The sequence below is a fragment of the Triturus cristatus genome, chromosome 3_2 (assembly GCF_964204655.1).
Source record: "Triturus cristatus chromosome 3_2, aTriCri1.1, whole genome shotgun sequence".
NCBI classification, from domain to species: Eukaryota; Metazoa; Chordata; class Amphibia; order Caudata; family Salamandridae; genus Triturus; species Triturus cristatus.
This window is the reverse complement of record NC_140584.1, coordinates 678,597,405-678,615,893: the sequence shown is the minus strand read 5'-3', so window position 1 is coordinate 678,615,893 and position 18,489 is coordinate 678,597,405. Positions and strand designations below refer to the sequence as shown.

Genomic DNA, 18,489 nt, shown 5'->3' with positions numbered 1-18,489 from the left:
TGGGAATCAGAAACACCTTTTCGTTATCATTCTCATATCAGTCCACAACAAGAGTAATCAGAGACACGGTAAAGTTTAAAATGTTTATTTTTAACTACGTGCTCTAAGGTGCAGTACTTTGGCTAATATAAGCAGACAAATGATTAAAAACAAAACCATCAGCATTGTTACAATACCATAGAAAATGAAGGGAGAAATCATATTACAAATGATAGTAGAAAACAACCACCCTCCCTTCACTAGTAAACTAGTTCTATGAAACTAATAGCAGGTCTCTAGGCTTGAATTGGGAACCCCATACCGTAAATATCAGCTTAGGTGAATCACATCACAGGATCAGCTCTGCTCTCTGTGTCTGGAAAGGTTTTCTCCAAGTGTCTGAATCATGCATGCAAATGCAATATTAAAGGAGTTTCAGATATTTGCAGCTGTGTGCGTGTTATGGCTAGAGCGTGGGCCGATCAACCTGAATTCAAAAGCATACATTGTTATTTGACCTTGACGGCTTCTGCACACATTGTTCAGACTAAGATCGCGGTGTACCTCTAAGGCTGTGAACAACAGACCGTTCTCCTGTGAAGAAAAAGCAAGAAAGCAGTGTTTCTTGCAATAATAGCTACCTGCAGTGTCGTCTGCAAAAGCAGCAAAGTGGCAAGATGGCGTTTTACATCTAAAGCGCTTATGCTAACCTAGCAATGTGTGCACATAGAACCCCGTCCTCACTACATGGCAATACCAATGTACGGCTAATTGCCAAAAGAAGAAGAGCTATCTTGATGAGGATTAATCCCAAGTTGGGCGATCTAGCCGACAAGGAAACACCAGGGGACCCGAATGGTCTTCTCTCTGGGAAGAGTTTTGTTAAAACTCTAGGAAAATACATATCAACGTGTACTGCCTTCAGTAAGGCCCAATGCAACATGAGATGGATGATCAACAATAGAATTTTTAGAAGGGCTGACAGGAGGGGGCTGGCTGTCAGCTGTGGGCTACAAAGGGCCCAGTATTACCACCAAGATCAGCAGGTCTACGGAAGGAACTTCCTTTCAAGTAATAGGTTCTTTCCACAGAGAGGAAAAAACCCTCGCTCACAAGGCGGCAGGGGCTTATTCCAGGGAGCTGGAGATCAAGGTAAGGTTCAACCCCTTAATTGACTCTTCCCACATGAAGGTGGAGGAAGGAAAGAAATGGCAAAGATCCAGTAGGTGGTAGCCCACATTCTAGTGAAGGAAGTGGTGACTTTGAGGGGGTCTAGCAAGAGTGGTAGGACTTTTGTCATCAGCACTTCAGGCCATTTCCACAGGCCCTTTGCATTACAGGGCTCTTCTGAGACTGAAATCCCTGGGCTTGAGAAAAGCTCTTTGGTTTCTCGATGTAATTCCCTGTCCCAGGATGCTCAAAAGGACCTACAATGGTTCGTTGAACAACCTGAAGAGCTGAAACAGCAAGGCAATATTTGTGAATGTTCTGGCATTTACTGTAGAGTCAGATGCAAACAACCTTGTTAAAGGAGCAAGATTAGAAGAGATAGAAACTGGAGGGAAATGGTCCAAGGGGAGCTATCCTTACACATAGACTGTTTGGAGATGTTAGAAGGGCTGAATGCTTTGATGAGTTTAGGTCTATTTTAGAAAACAGCGTTGTATTGATCCGGATACACAATTTCATGGCTGTATCCTATATCAATCATCTAGGGGGAGCAAGATCGAACAACTTGCAGCTCTAGCAAGGGAAATGTTGTATTTTTGTTGGGATCAGAAACTTCCTTTGAAATCGCAGTTCATCTCAGGTCACACCAGCGACTCAAAGTGGAGTCCAGTGTATTCCAAGAAAAAAAAAATCAGGATTTGTGGGGTCCCTTTCAGGTAGCTTTGAATGCCAGCAGATTGACATTTCAGGTGGAACTGTAGGCTGGAGGCCAGAACACAGGGCATTGACAGTGGATGCTTTTGAATGGAGAAAACTGCTAGGCGTTCCCTCCATTTGCTCTGATCAGGAGGGTATTGTTAAAGGTCCAGAGGGAATGATGCAGAATCGTTCTGGTAAATCAGCTTTGGAACTCACAAGTTTGGTTCCCTGGAGTAATGTAACTAGCAGTAGAGGTTCCTCTTTTGATTCTAAGGAGCCCAGGCCTTTTGAAAAGGCAAGGAGAGGAGCACCCTTTAGTGCTAGAAAAAAATCTTGAAACCTTCTGGTTTGGAGGATTTCAGGAAATCTTGTAGATACTCTGGCTTTTAGGAGAGGCTAAGAATCTATTGGATGAGTCATAAGCACCAGGTACCAGGAAAAGATACACAGGAATATGGAGGAAACTGTGTAGTTGGTGCTTGGAAAGGAATTTGGATTCCATGGAGGCTCCTGCAGTAGAAATGGCAAACTACCTTGCTGATGTTCAAATTAGGCCTGTCTTATAGAACTGTTACAGATCTGGTGTTTCAGCAGGACATTCCTTGGTAAATGAGCTTGCTGTTGGCAGCGATCCTTTGGTTCACTGAGTGATGAAGGGGGTGAGACTTAGGTGACCACCTAGGGCTAGATATGATTCTCTGTGGAATGCTAATCTTGTTTTTAACCTTTTTTCTCCTGCCTGATAATTCCTATCTTTCTAGAAGACAAATAACACAGAAGTTAGCAACTCTACTCTGTCTAATCTCTTTTAAAAGAGTCTCTGATGTTAAGGTATTAAAAGTTTTCAATAGGTTTTATTCCCTTGATGGGGTCTACTTGAAGATTTGTAAAGGTCTAAAACCAGGTCTAAAAACCTACTTTATCCCTTTTTTCAATGACTGCAAGAAGTTGTGTGTAGTGAGTTGCAGAAGGGTCTATGAGCAAAGAATGCTGGAATTTAGACCAGATGGTGATGATCCGTTGTTAATTTCCTATGTAAAATCGTATATAGGGCAATTTCAACAGCAACTATTTCACAGTTGGTAAGAGGAGTAATGTCTGAGGCAGGAATTGATTTATCCAAGTTCGTGGCATACTCTTCTTGGGGTGAGATGGCCAGCAAATAGTTTGGGCAGGTTGTACTCTTGCAAACATTCTGAAAGTGGCAGACTGATCAAGTGCTAACACTTTTGCAAGCTTTTATCATAAACCAGTAGAGCATGTGACTAGTGTGGCACTGGGAAGCTTAAACATGCAAAATGGTAGCTTCTGGTCTCGTAATGAAATGGCGATTTGCCAATTTGCATTCAGAGAGAATCTGGATTTCATTAAAGACAACAGAGGCTAACATTATCCCACCCACCACTCCCATTTGGTTTAATTTAATTTGCAGGATTAAGGTTGTGAGCAATGATTTATTGTGATAGTATCATTAAATTCACATGTTTCTTTTCAGAGGTAAATATTTATTTACTTCAGAAAGAGTTTTTTGTGGTATCATTTGGTTTCTGCTCTCTTTCAGATAACTCGTTGCAGTAAGAATTATTTCCAGTCAAGCCAAGGAGCATCTTTGGTTTCTGTTGCACCCTAAAAGAAGACTATACTTCGTGACATGGAGTTATATGCGGTCATGAATGTTCTAAAACTGAAACGTTTGGTTTATGGTGTATTTTACATTCTTTAAAGGGCTGCATGTTTGGGCAACAATAAAAGGTTATTGTATAATGTTAGACTCAGTTGTCTTTATTGAAATCAAGATTCTCTCTTTATGCAAATTGAGATTCACCACTTCCGACTTTTGTCCCAGGCCATTGTCAGATTTTAGTATGGCCGGAACACCTTATATTGCAAATATGCCATCCAGTCTCTCAATGACTCGTTCTTGAGTGGTGTACGAGAGAGCCTCAGTTAATGAAAATTCTGAGTATTCGTCCACAATCACCATCATGTGATGTCCATTTTTGAGTGGACCGAAAAAGTCAATAGCTATTCTTTACCAGGCATGCTTTGGGAGTTCTGGCATGTATGTTGAGTAACTTTTATAGATAGGCTGTTGCATAAATGACAAGCCTTTAATTCCTTCTCAACTTGCTCGTAGGGATATGGAAACCAGACTATCTTGGAGAGCTTGTTTTATGGCAACGATTCAGTGGTTCCCAAACTGTGCACCGTGGCTCCCTGGGGAGCCGTCAAACCTAGCCAGGGGAGCCACGCACCAAGCACTTTAATGCATTTAATGTTGAAGGGGCTGTAGGCTTTAATTACACTAATTAGACTTAAAAGCCAGTCAGTCAGGCAAACGTCTTTATTGCGATCATTATGATCATAAAAGACAACAGTTATATACAATAATAACATTTTTGCATAAATTCATTATATCAATAAAACACATATAAAATCACTATCGATTAAAAAGGCATATCAATAAGATATTTTGAATAAATTACATTCCATTATAAGATTATTTACTAAAAACAATAGGTTAAAACAAAAATAAAATACTCAAGGGCGCGGCTCATAACTATTGGTTATTTTCTTGCCCCCTTGACATGTGAATCCATGAGCTAGAGTACAATTTATAAGGCCAAATTTCACAGGGTATTAAAAAACGGTACAGCTTGGGATTAAGGTGCTAGCATTTGTTCATTAGTCTTTATCTTATTTGCCATTATACTCCACGCCCATCTCAAAAATGTTGCCACAGGATCGAGTACCCATATTAGAGCAAAGAGCTTTGATCCGTTTGTCCGGCATACAAATCTCCCAGAGCCAAACAAAAAATATATTGGGAACTGTCTCAACCTGCACAGAACAAAAAACACATGTATTGCCCGATACACTCTGCCATTTTTGAGTAAAGGCTTTGACCGGGAGAGTACCTACCCGGAACTGGAAATAAAGTTTTTTGTCACCCGGTTTGGATATAAAATCCCAGTAATCCTCATATCGGGCCACACATTTGTGCTCCAAAAACAACCTGGTCAGGGAAGAATTCATATGATGGGACACTGATTTTACTCTCACCATATTCCAGTATGTTTCTTTATAAACCCTCTTGGTAGGAAAGGAGTTGCCAACAGGATCCTCCCATAAGTGACTTAACCCCATATCTTGTAGTACACTTTTAACTTTTTGTAGCCAAAGGATTTTACAAGATACATCGGCTTTAATGACATCTTTTATTGCGTTAGCATAAACAACCAGCTCCGGGGTGGACCAATGCCTTCTCCAGAAAGCTGTCGGTCTTTATCGTGCTGCCTACTCAAACATATAACACCCTAAATCTAAATAAAGGGGTTTCAGTGGGTAGATTGAGGAAGACCAGTACTAGCTCGCACAAATTTGTTCTGGGCCACAGTTAAGGAAGTCACGATGTCAAAACCCAACAACTCTGCGCCATATATCACTAAGGTCCTAACCTTAGTGTTGTAAATCTGGAGAGCTGGTTCTACCGGCTTGGTCTGAGATAACCTATATTCTTTCCCCAGCACACCAGCGAGTTGAGCATGCTTGAGGGCCATTAAGTCAATTTGGGGTTGCCAATTTAGTTTCCTACCCTGGGTTACCCCAAGATATGTAAAAACATCTGTTTGTTCTAACTTTATGTTATTCAGATACACATTCCCTCTAATTGGTTTATGCTTGTGCAGAACCATGAATTTTGTTTTATCCACATTTATCAGCAGCTCATGGTCTGCACAAAATTCCTCACATCGATTTAGTGCCCGCTGCAATCCTTTCTGTGTTTTGGATATAATCAGGGTGTCATCTGCAAACATAAGCAGAGGGACCTTCATGCCTGACTTAAATGCATGAGGTCGATAATTTCTAAGTGACATGCCTAAAGCTGTTAACGTAATGTTAATTGATGGCATGTCGAGGGAGATGATCTCCATATTTCACTGGACCCCTACATTGCAAAACTCCCAAAGTAAGCGGGAGATGCCTGGTTTATTTTGTTTGGCTCGTTAATAGTTTCGTTTTTTCCAAATGCATTTTACACCAATGCAAGTTATCAGGAAAGTACAGTTCTCCTGTCTATTAAACACACCAAGTAATATTTAGTATTGACATTTGTACTTGAATCATAGGTACTTCCAGTACACATTTCCTTCAGTACACACACATTTCGAGAAAGGCCTGCTCTCTACTTTAGCACAGGGAAGTAAAACACCATATACAGCATAATGCCAACATTTGGAAGCAAAAAAGAGGGACGTTAAAAAAAAAAAAAATCAAAACAAAAATCAGAGGAATTTATTTTACTTGCTTTGATTTGGAGTCAATTTTAGGGAGGGGATAGGAAAAATAAAGCTGTATGTGGTTTAAAAAATCGTGGGTCACCCTGCTGAGGCAGGTGTGTTGGCACGTATGACATGGGGAGAAATGGAAGGGCATGCAAATTTTCTTCATGCGCGTGAGAAAGTGCCATCTTTCTTGCATGGTATGCCCCCACTTTTTGCTGAATTGCTGAATGTACTTTGACTGAGTGTGCCCTGGACTCCTGCCAATCAGGTGCCCAGGGCCTATGTTTCTTCCCTAAAAACCTCAAACCCAAATTGGCAAACCCTGGCCACATGTCCGCCCCTGGTAAATGGTACCCTAGGTACCCAGGGCCTAGTGACCAGGGAAGGCCTCTAAGGGCTGCAGCACTCATTGTGCCACCCTTAGAGGCCCTGTACCCTAACACACACACGCTGCCCTTGCAGGCTGAGTATCTGGGTACCAGACAAAACAAAGAGTCCACATGGCACACATCCCTGTGTGCCATGCCACCACCTACACTGCCCTGGCATACATCAGCCACCCCTCTAGCTGGGTGCCCTATGCCAGTGGTGTGGGCACAGGAGCATGAGCCCTGTGCCCCTACAGTACCCAGGTCCATTCCTGGGCACTGTAAGTGCGGTGCTGCCATTTAAGAGTACATGGTGCTGAGAGCTCGTCAAACACGAACTCCACAGCCCCACAATGGCAACACTGAAGACTGAGAAGTTTGGTATCAAACTTCTCAGCACATTAAACCCGCACTGATGCCAGTGTGGGATTTAATGTACAAAGCACCACAGAGGGCATCTTAGAGATGCCCCCCAAAACCTAACCTACAATCCACGTCTGGTCTGAGAGGCTGCCTAAGCTGCCACACAGCAGACATGTTGCTGGACTCCTGGGTAGGAGAGCCCCCGCTCTCCTGGGCCTGCAACAATGCACATCCTGGGCGAGATGCTAGGTCTCCTCCCCCAGGATGGACAGGTTGGAAGCTTCAAAGGCATGCAGCCTCTGTGAGCTTCCCCAGGCCACTTGCTGCCCCCACTCTGGCGGGAAGCCTGGCCGGAAACCCCAAAGACGGTCAGGGGATGTGCCAGCCTGCCAACTCCCCCCCCCCCTCAGGTGGGGGAGGCGAGGTGAAGCACATTTCCGGGCCCTCGCCATCTTGAAGATGGGAGGCCCTGCCCAATCAGGACTAGGCTACTGCCCCCCTTCCCCAGGAGAGTGGCCGAATAGGGGGTGTACCCACCCCAGGACACGGACCCATTGGTCCCTGCCCTTTACCTACCTGTAACGCCCAACGCCCCTAAATCTAGTATTTAGGGGCACCCTGAACCTTCCTTCCTTAGATTCCAGATTCCGAAAAACAAAGAAGAGCAAGAAGACCTGCCGTGCAGCTGCTAAGAAGAGGAAGACACCAACTGCTTTGGCCCCAGCCCTACCGGCCTGTCGACCCTCGAACCTGCTTCTGCTACATCCCGGCACCTCTTGTGGCCAGCAACCTCACAAACCCCGGAGGACCTGGCTACCTTTTGGCTCTAAGCACCTGGGACTCCCATGAGCAGAGGCTCTGCTCAAAATCTGCTCTAATCCCTGGCATCAGCCCGGAACCGTGAACCCTGCACACGCCAAGCCTGGCCTGTGCCGGAGTGAACAAAGACCCCGAGGACGTACCCCGGCGACTGTGACCCCGAATCCGGCACCCAAGGACTCACCTCGACGCTCCGGACGACGCCTGCAGCCTCAGAACCAGGTACCCCCGCCCAACCGCAATCAACAGACGGTAAGATTTCCCGACACCAAAAGGCACCCCTGCACCCGGCGCCCTGCGACACCTGAAGAATCTTCGCCCCCGAGCTTGCAGCCTTTGTTCAACCAGGAGCTTTCCCATTGAAATCCATTGAGCGCCCGAAGGCTCAAAAGCACCCTGCACCCAGCCGCCCGAGTGGCCCTGGCAGTGTAACCTCTACACCTATCTACTTCCCCATTTGCCCTGAGCAAGTGACCAGGAGCACAGCTCCCACAGCCGCGTGGCCTGCTAGTCAGCAGCCACCAACCAAGGCCCCCCTGCCTCCTATAGGATAACATTGGGCCTAACTCACTCTGCACCCGGCTGTCCCTGTGCCGCTGAGGGTGTAACAACTGTACTTACCTGACCCTGGGAGACCCCTGAGTCTGTGCCCAGAACCTTAACTCTGCCAGTCGAGTACTTACCAAAAAGCCGATAACCCAATTTTCCTCCATAGGGTAACATTGACTGGCTTCTTCTGAAATTTCTTCTAAGTGTGGAGTTTCTAAAACTTAAAATATTCACCAAAAATCAACCGAGTAACGAAAACGAAAATACTCACCTGCTATTAGGAGAGATCCCAGTGCTGGATCTTGGTGCCCAGCACTGACCCTGAAAAATATTCACAACTGTACTTACCATTAACCCAATTTTCTTCCATAGGAAATCATTGACTGTTTTTCTGTGAAATTTCTTCTAAGTGTCGATTTTTGCAAACTACAAATATTCTTTAAAAATCGTACCAACTGTGAAAACGTAATTACTTACCTGTTTTAGATAGAGGTCCCAGTACTGAGTCTAGGAGCCCAGTACTGGATTACAAAAGTAACAAGAACATACTAGACCTGCGACTTGAATTTTCTCCCATAGGGAATCATTGACCGTTTTCTATAAAATCTCTTCTGTCAACTTTTAAAATAGCAAAATATTGCCTAAAAATCACTTGTTTCTAAGAACTGCCCCAGGACTGAATCTAGGATCCAGTCCTGGAGTTACAAAAGTAATCCTGAAAGTAATCTATTGCAAATAACTTAAAACTTCCATTGAGCTCAATGCATTATTGTGTTTGAAATTGTGTTGCCTATTGCAACAACCTGTAACCAGTATTTACAAAAGTCAATTGTATATTGCAAAAGTATTTACCTAAAGCATCTCATTCTGAGAAAGTATATTTTAATACCTAGTGTTGGTTCTAAAATAAAACAAACATATATTTTTGTATATAAACCACTGGCCTAGAGTTCAGTTATTGAGTGTGTGAGACCATTTGCTAACTGAGTGTGTACAACAAATGCTTTACACTGTCCTCTGATATTGCCATACTGCTCGACCAAGCTACCACTTTAGAGAGTAAGGTTATATCTAACTTTAACCTCTGCCAAACCTCTGGGGACTGTGGACTCTGTACACACTGTACCTATTTGGGAACAGTATATACAGAGCCACTCGCACAATGCGCAGAAACACTTTGGAAATGGGGCCTACATTCATAGAGGTGCTGTAAGGGGGATAAAGAAAGTTTGAGAGGGCACTCTAAAAAAGCTATATGCAAAGAAGTGTAACTAGGAATATTTTATTATTAGTAATATCAAACACCCTGCGTATATGATTATGATACCTTCACCAGCTTCATCCCAATTATTTTCAGGGAGAAAAATGCAAGTACTCCTGAGCCCGGGCTTACATTCCCCCCCCCCCACTCCAAAAAAACGAACAGTGGGAAGCCACGGGCAATGGCCAATGGGTCAAGGGAACCGCGCGTCTAAAAAGTTTGGCAACCACTGTCTTATGTCCTTCGTAGGCCACTTCAATCATTTTCTACCGCAAACTCTTCGGAACCAAGATTTTCGACCCTTTCAATATAATTCCCTCTTGATTTATGGACAGTTCATCTTTGACATTTCTGTATTTTTATATTCACCCTCACTGGTGAGAGAATGAGTATGCTGGTTCCACGACTGTGTCAAGTGTCCCGCTAGGCCTAGAAGGAAACACTGCCAAGTTACATAAATACAGGTTTTTTTTCTAAGTTGCCTTCACTCTCACACAATGACTTTTGACACACATTTACGTCCATGACTGTGTGGATTTGTTTCCGTGAAACTATACTTGCTTACAAAATCAACTTTGCAAGAACACTATCATAGTACCTTGAACATCAAGTACAAGGTCTATGTATACATTGTGCAAATGAGATTGATTGTTTTCATCCATGTGGCGACACAGCTATCTATAGCACATAAACAATGGTAGCCTTACTACAGTCTCTGATCAGGGCTAGGATGTTTTCAGTTATAAATAAACAAGCATTTCTGGCTTGACGTAGAGGAGCACTTGCTGCAATTTGCAAGGTCAGCATACGCTGACTTCTCAGCCCAGCTGCTTGCTGATCCCTCTGCAAGGGATGTCCAATTTGTGACCACGACAGAGACCTAAATTCTTTCTCTTCGGGTAATGGGGTTGGATCATCCAATCGGGGATTTCTGAACACCAATATACTCCCTAGGCATTTAGGTTAGCGGGCGCATACTTGGAGTATGCTAGATATATAGTTATCTACATATACACGGTTTTATATGCCTGCATATATATATATATATATATATCTTTTCTTAGCGAGATGGTGGAACTTTTCATTCTGTTCACCTGATATTGCTTATCACTTTCATCTGCTTCTGTCTATTGATCACTGCAGCACATATATTTTCTACAAGAATCACTTTGGTTTAATAAATATTGAAAACATTCCACTGTATATTCCTTGTATATTTCTCTGAGAGAAAGAGAGCATGAGTGACCGAGTGAAAGGCTTCTAGATCTGTTACCACGATCCCTAGGAGAGCGCAGGTTTGCCATGTTCTGTGGTTGTCAAAATCGCTTGCTACCGATCTAGGTGTAGGGGTGCATATGGTGGTACTGCGGGCTAGCTGGTCTCTAGGACGACAGATCCAGCGGGGGTGCATGGAATTAGTCTAGCACTATCCCTACGTTTATGTTCACCAACAAACAGGCAGTTCCTACTGAGAAGTGGGGAACTGCACGACAAATGATGTGTAATTTGAACTTTCAACTTTAGCATGTCACTGTCATGACAGTGATAATCTGGGCTAATGAAATGGCAGCTGGTGTGTCTAATTTTATGATTAAGTTGACATAAGCTACAGCTGACCTGGATGGAGTGCCAAGACCTTGAATGGGCACTCTGGAAAAATAGTCAGCAGGGTGCTGATATTTTCCTGGATGATGTACAATGTTATGATTGTATCCTTGTAGTCCCCAAAATTCAAACATTCAATGCAAGGAGGCATCTTGGCCTTTGGATTACCAAATATTGTTAGTAAAGCTTTATGATCTGTCGCCAGCGTAAAAGGCTTTCCATACAGGAATACATGGAAATGTTCACACGCCCATACCACAGATAAACATTCTTTCTCCGGTTGAGAGTAAGCACGTTCTGGTTGAGACAAACTCCTACTTGCATATGCCATAATATGCCTTTGAGCATTCGGATGTCCACTGTCCACTGTGTGTGATAGCACCTAACCTAACTGGGCTAGCGTCTACGACATCCTCTGTATGAAGTTTGTGATTGAAATAAACCATTTAACCCCTTGAGTGCCCATGACGAGATGGTCTCGTCATGAACCCCGCCCGCTAATTCAACGCCCGGCACAGGGCGGGGAAAGGGCGGGGCACACAAGGGGTTAATTATCATTCTCAATTGCTTGTTTGTTTTTCTTAAACTGTTTGCACATTCATGTGGCCACTGAAAAGAAATAATATTTTGTGTTAACTCTCTCAATGGGGCATTTACAGTGGCAAAGTCTTGTATATATCTAGAACAGTAGCAGGCCATGCCAAGAAATGAATGTATCATGGAAGCATTCTGCAGGGACCAGCATATGACAGAGTTTGTCCTTTAGCAGGATCTGGTGTCATAACCCATTCAGAAAAGATATGGCGAAATCATGTTAGCTTTGTCTTATGGAACTCACATTTGTCTGCATTCAAAGTCAAACCTGCTTTGGCAAGAAAATTACATACTTGTGTAAGAGCTTTATCATGTTAATTTTGTGTAGCTCCAAAAACTAATATGTCATCGCTGTAATTGAACGCATTCATGACAGGCTGTATGATACGTAGAATGACGTCTTGAAACAGTTCTGCAGCGGATGACACACCAAAACTTAGTCTTTTTTATTGAAACAAACCAACATGTGTTGAAAAAGTTGTATTGTACCTGCAATCTTCTTCGAGTCCCACCTGATTATAACCTTTATTTAAATCAAGGTGAAAGAAGACCTTAGCAACATTTAGTTCCATTATCATGTCAGCAATGTGTAGACCTGGATGTCGTTCTCATTCAATTGCCTTGTCTGCCTGATGCATATCAAAGCATATGTGTACCGCTCCTTCACTGTTCTTTTTGGGCACAATGGGAGAGGTGCTGGACCATTAGAATGCTCAATGATGATATGCTTAAGTAATGATTCAAGTTCTCTTTCAACTGCATCTTGTAAATGAAAAGCAATTTGCCTATGTCTCTGAGCAAGAGGACAGACGTCCTCATTAATAGTCAACTTTACTTTCATTCTATGAAGCTTTCCCAAACCACGGAACAACAAAGGGAACTGACTATTTCGTGGTGAGCATTCGTGTTATAGTTCACGGAAATCAGTTCCATACAGCAGCTGTGCTGAAGCTGGGTAGACAGGCACTCAATGCTGTCCCTTGAAGCGCATTGATGGGTGCTTGTAACTTCATTTTCGTGTGTTTCAGCGTCGCTACAAATAAACCTTGACTTTTTAAGGGTATCAAATGCAGCCAATATATAAACTTTGGTTTTCTACTGCATAAGTTGTGGTAAGGGATGCAATTCATTATGTTTCTTCTCAGGCACAATGTTTATCGACGAACCACTGTCGATGATGAAAGGAATTGAACAGTTATTTACTTTTAGTGAAAATTTCTGACAATGTTTGAATGACTTTGGTGCTTTGGCATGTCGACTGTTCTTTGACTGACATTTTTCTTCACATGTGGCCAGTCCGACATGAGCACGCTTTTCTGTAGTAAACATCGACATGGCACAACCATCTTCTTCACTTTCACTCAATACTGATATGGAAGAATTGTTCAACGAGGAATTAGATGCCAATGGACTACATACAGTATCGATTTGTTGTACCCGACACCTCTGCTGGACCTTGTGGGTATGTGTCGAATGCTGCTCCTGGAATGTTCGGGCGGCTAGTTTGTTATGATGCACATGTTAGGTCTCGCTGTGCCAGCGCATGCGCTGCTCTACGAGACATTTAGTTAGTGGCTTTTCAAAGTGTTACCACAATCTTTTCCTGGCCTCAAGCTTGTGTCCAAGAGCGCGTGCACGCACGCAGCCATGTGGCTTTAATGGCTCATTAAGCCTTGCTCTCCCAAGCGCCTCACTCTGCCCCTCCCCACCACAGAGCGCATCCCTGCCATCACTTTTGATTTCACGGCCAAAGGGAGGCCCATCATTGGGCGTTACACCGCTGGCAGCTACATCCGCTCTGACAAATGTTCCCTTCGATTGCCAATTTGAGCATGGATTGTGAATGTGAGTTATGCACACATTTTTTTAGGTTTCGCCTTCACTTTTATCGTCGTGCGCGCACCACTCGCGTCCTTTTTTTTAGGTTTCGCCTTGCCGTGCTTGCTTTTTTCTTTTTGCTTAAGCTTTCCGCGAGTTTGAAAGTGTTTTTAGATCTCTCATGTGCTTCTCTCCATTCTCTGTGTTGCTCTCTATCGTCCTTCTGCTTTTCTCCACCTGCATTGCTCTGTTGATTCCTTTTTCTTAAGAATTCCATGAGTGCATGTGGTTCCAGCTTCTCCCTCAGTGTTCTTCCGCTCTGTGTTGCTCTCTTGACTTTTCACCGCCCTATTTTGCGACTGTGTCGTTGTACCTCGCTTCTGTGAGTCCTCCTCCCTCACTTCAGTGCGCTGCCCCCCTACTTCACTTGTCAGCTGGCTCGTCGCCTCACTTCTGTCTGCCGCTTCCCTGCCTTGCTTGTCAGCTGCCCCACTTCTGCGTTTCTGTCAGCTGCCCCCCTATAGCCTCTCTATCTGCTGCTGCGGATGTACTGTCTAGTGCTGGCTTCCCGGGTTATTGCTGCTTTTTTTATTTGTTGTTTTTTATGGGGGTGCCCTTCGACCCCCACTCCTGTTCCCATCCTGGCCATGGTCCTTTCACGGTGTCCACATACCCAATAACACAAAGAGAACTACCTATGTAGTGTAATATGCACAGTAATGTGCCATGAACCACGGCGTATATCCATCACCGTTTAGGTATAGGCAGCCATATTAAAGATTCTACAAACACTGTGGAAACAAAGCGGTCTTTCTAACATGTTTATCAGTGCATCCTCTCTATGTGTACCACATAGTTCGAATACACAGTCTTTCTTCAGTGTTTGTTGACAAAGGTGCAAGCTGATACAGAAGAATGTAATACTTCTTTGTAGCCATATCACATGAAGCTGGTGTCTACTGTAAAACTCACCCACCTGTGTGGTAACAAAAGTACAAATAAGCTTTTACAAATGTAATACTTCTTGTATTTTTTTTGCTGTGTCTGGTGAATATGCCCCTAGTTCTTCCTATCTTTCATCCTTCTCTCCCCGTACCCAACTGCATCTTCACCCCTGCGCTTTGTTTCTTTGTTCTTTCACCTTCGCCTTAATTCCCTCGTCCTTTTCTTTTTCATTCTTTCTCTTGCCCCATTATTTTCTCATTCCTTTTATTCCTTCCCTCTTTGCCCCCTTTCTATGTCCCTCCCTAGGTTCTTTCCCTGTCCGTCCACCTTCCTTCTTTCCCCCTCCCTCAGTCTACTCTGCCCTACCTTCCCTCTTCCGTCCATCCTTCCTACCTTCCAGGTTTCCTTCTGCCCTACCTTTTTTACATCCCTCCCTCTCCTTCTCACGTTCCCTGTCGTTCCTTCCCTCATTCTATTTGTCCCTCCATAGTATCCCCCGTCCGCTCCATCCTTTGCCCCAGGATCCCGGACTTTCCATTCTTTTTCCTTTCCCTGCTCCCTTGCTTCCCACCTTTCTTTCCTGTCTCTCTTCCATTATTCCATCCTTCGCTCTTTCCTTCCTTCTGTCTGTCCTTTCTTCCGTCTGTCTTTTCTATATTCCCTCTTCCTTCTTCCCTCACCTGCCTTCTTTCTTACCTCACCTGCAATTCTTCCCTTATTCCTTCTTCTTTTCCTCCTGTCATCCGTTCTTTCTTCCGTCCCATCTTTTTTCGTGCGCCTTTGCTTACACTTGCGAGGTTTTGTCCTGCCTTCCGGTTTCACAGTTTTGTTTTGTTCGCACCAAGGCCGTCCTTCACCTAAAAGGCCTCGAACCCCAGCATCTGTTGTACTGTACACAGTATTTTAACTCTGTAGGTAGAGCGCTGACGCCGGGTGTGTTTACTGCCGTTAAGGATGTAAGGAGGATTGGTTCTTTGTTTCCTCTCTAGGACTCAGCCTTGCTTGTTGTGCGTAGATGTGTACTTGAAGCAATGCTTAATTTGTCAAAATAAACAAGCATTGGTATAGCCAATAGGTCTCACCTTGGGGACCTTATAAGTGTTTCGCCATGCAACAGTCGACGTTGTACCAAGGATATTGTGCTGCATAACTAAATACTTATAAGGTCCCAAAAGCGAGACCTATTGGCTATGCCAATGCTTGTTTTTCGCTTTGCTTTGCACACAGTCACGAAACGGTTCTCCATCTCACAGCCCTTATATTTCTGTCCAATGGCGGGACACTTGTCTTCGTGTGGAAACAAATATCCACATCTAAAACATAACTTCTTTTTATGTATCGACATCAGGTGTTTCCTTCAGTCTTTTGCTTTGACTTGCTTGTCAGACTCATAACGGATTCATTCTGGGCACCTCTGGCCTCCATGTTAGCTGCTTGTCGATCGGTACGCTCTTCAGCTCTATTAGCCATCAACACTTGTTCCAGACTCAAAGATTCTCTCAGCATTTGCCATCTGAATAAATCTAACTACATCCAACAATGAGCTCAAGACGTATGGCCTCTTCATCATTAATTTAACTGAATTTACAGTGTTTGAGGAATGTTTCAAATCTCTCTGCAAATTAATCGAAGATTTCGCCAACTTTCTGTCGTCCTTGACTGAAAATATATCTTTTATAGTCAACATTTGGCATTGGATTGAACTTGAGATGCAAGGTTTCTTCAATCTGAAGATATGTAATTTTTTCGTCAGTTTGTGGCATTTCCTTTATGGCTTCCTTTACGCCATCACCAGCAAGATTTTTGAGATATTTGATAATCTTTTTGTTATCAGTCTCTACAAATGCATCAAAGAAATCTTTAAATGTCTCTGTCCAAGTAGCCTATCAGTCGCCAATATTTTGCTTTTTGGCGGTATCGAATGACGATGGTGGTTTCAAGAAAGCAGATGCATTGTAACCATTTGTGGGAGTGGCTGACACTTAGCATGGAGTTCTCTTCAACACTCTCTGCCGTTCATTAGAAACCGGGTCATCTGTGCCATCTCTGATGTGCTGGCCTCTCGGTCAACATGGACAGTTTGTGGAATGGCGACCTCTCTCTTGGTCTCCATTGGAGCCCTTTACTTTCTCTGAGACATTTGATGACGTTCCGAACCGCCACCAAGCAGATTTGATGGTGTGCCACTATAGGTATTGGACCGCTCAGTCAGCACAAAGCCTGCGCTTCTTCTTGGGTCTCCTCGCTGCTACTGAGGTTGTAGAGCTGTTCCTTTTTCCAAGGCTCTGGTAAGAACATTGATAGAATGTGACTGCTTCCAACCACAGCATTCTCTCGAAATGGTCTGTCTCTTAATTCTTGTCTTGACACCTGGTTGATCTGTACCAAGCAGCACTTGCAATCGCAGTGTTACCTTGCACTTGGGGGTCGCGTTGTACTTTTTGACACCAGGTTGATCTCTGCTTGGCAGCACTCGTAAACGCAGTGTTATCACTCCGTACTATGTATAGCTCTATGTTGCGTAGTATCACGGTACCATTATCTATGGCCTAACCAACAGGTTCTCAACCAACAATGTGTAGATTCTCTGTAAATGCTTTCGTTTTCAACTGCTTCACAGCACCTGAAACTGCGCTTTGACTCCTCGTGCATTCAGCATTGATTCTGTACTTTGACGAAGGCACATGTGGCACGCACAAGCAGTTTGCTAGGACTACGGCAAACACTCCAAGAGAGCACTGTTAATCTTCGGGTTACATATCCCCTATCTCATCGCCATTTGTAGCATATTCCCATCTGGGGTACCGGTCAATGACTACACCACGCACTGAGCTCAGTAATACATGTCTTTATTCGTCTATGTGTCACTGTGAACTCAACATTCTAAAGCAGCCTTCACTGCAATGCACTCAATTCATAACGTCATAATTCTACGGAGTTCGTCAGGAGCCAAAAGGGTTCCGTCATTGTTAGCTTGCAAGACACTACAACCTGGACTAGTTCCCACTTTTCTTACAGAAAGATCAGTCTCATACTCTCTCTAACCATATGTAATCTGGTTCCTAAACTGTAAGTCACACTTAGAGACTCAATAGCCCATTCCTGGATCTGTGACACTCAGTGCCTCTCTGTCAGAAATCCTGAACCGAAATCAGTATGGCACAGGCAGCATCCACATTACCTGTGCCCAACTGTAAAGTTCAGTGTAACAAAGTCACGTTCCAAGTAAGAAAAATAACCCACTATTAAGAGCATGTCTCTTTAACTATTGGAAAGGTTGCATTTGTCTTCCGATGTTTCTCAGTGAGAATTAGACATTTCTTGCCTTTTCAAGATCACTGGCATGGTGGTTAAAGACAGGAGGTCAGATTCATACCCCAACAAACCTAAGCAATCTGATAACGATATTCTATTTCTGATATGTGAAAAACCAACTCCTCTTTATATTTCTTTAGAACAAGGGAAAATAATCGACGAAAGCATTTTCTCCTCAACGTACCATTATCGTCATAGTAAATGCCCACGTCCCCGGGTGTCAAGTACATGATTTCATCTGATTCTGCAGCCAGCGCCCTCTTGTGGCTTTCAGGGAGAGCAGAACATTTTTCCTTTAATCCTTGTAGTACCTGGGTTTGAAGGAAACAAAGATGTCAATATCACTGTACTTTACAAATACTTCTGTAATTTCATCGGTTCGAATAGCCCTAGCGGGTGTATGGAAACAAATAGATAATAGATATATTGCATAGGTCATAGCTTCAAAACCTCGTCTTGACAATAAACAACCAAATCATTGAAGATATCCTTTATCCAGTTCTTGGGGGGGGGACCCTTAACTGGAGAAGTCTGCAGAAAGTGTGGATTAACACTTTTGGAAGACCATCAGTACATGTATAGCAAGCATCTCTTTACAACTATTCATCTGTTGGGCAAAGAAGCCTCCAAAGCTTTGCAATACACCCAACTCTTCCTTACTACAAGGCACCCAACACATTTTATGTTATACTGACAATTTTATAATAATTTACACCAC

At 43.6% G+C, this 18,489-nt stretch overlaps 1 protein-coding gene across 1 annotated transcript in view; it reads right to left on the bottom strand.

The window, feature by feature from the left end:
- MAIP1 (matrix AAA peptidase interacting protein 1) overlaps positions 1–18,489 on the bottom strand; it is a 155,930-nt gene that overhangs the window by 122,818 nt on the left and 14,623 nt on the right. The window contains exon 3 of the mRNA XM_085648690.1: positions 17,956–18,082. Coding sequence (XP_085504816.1) covers positions 17,956–18,082 — 127 coding nt within the window. The remainder of the gene's footprint in view (positions 1–17,955; positions 18,083–18,489) is intronic.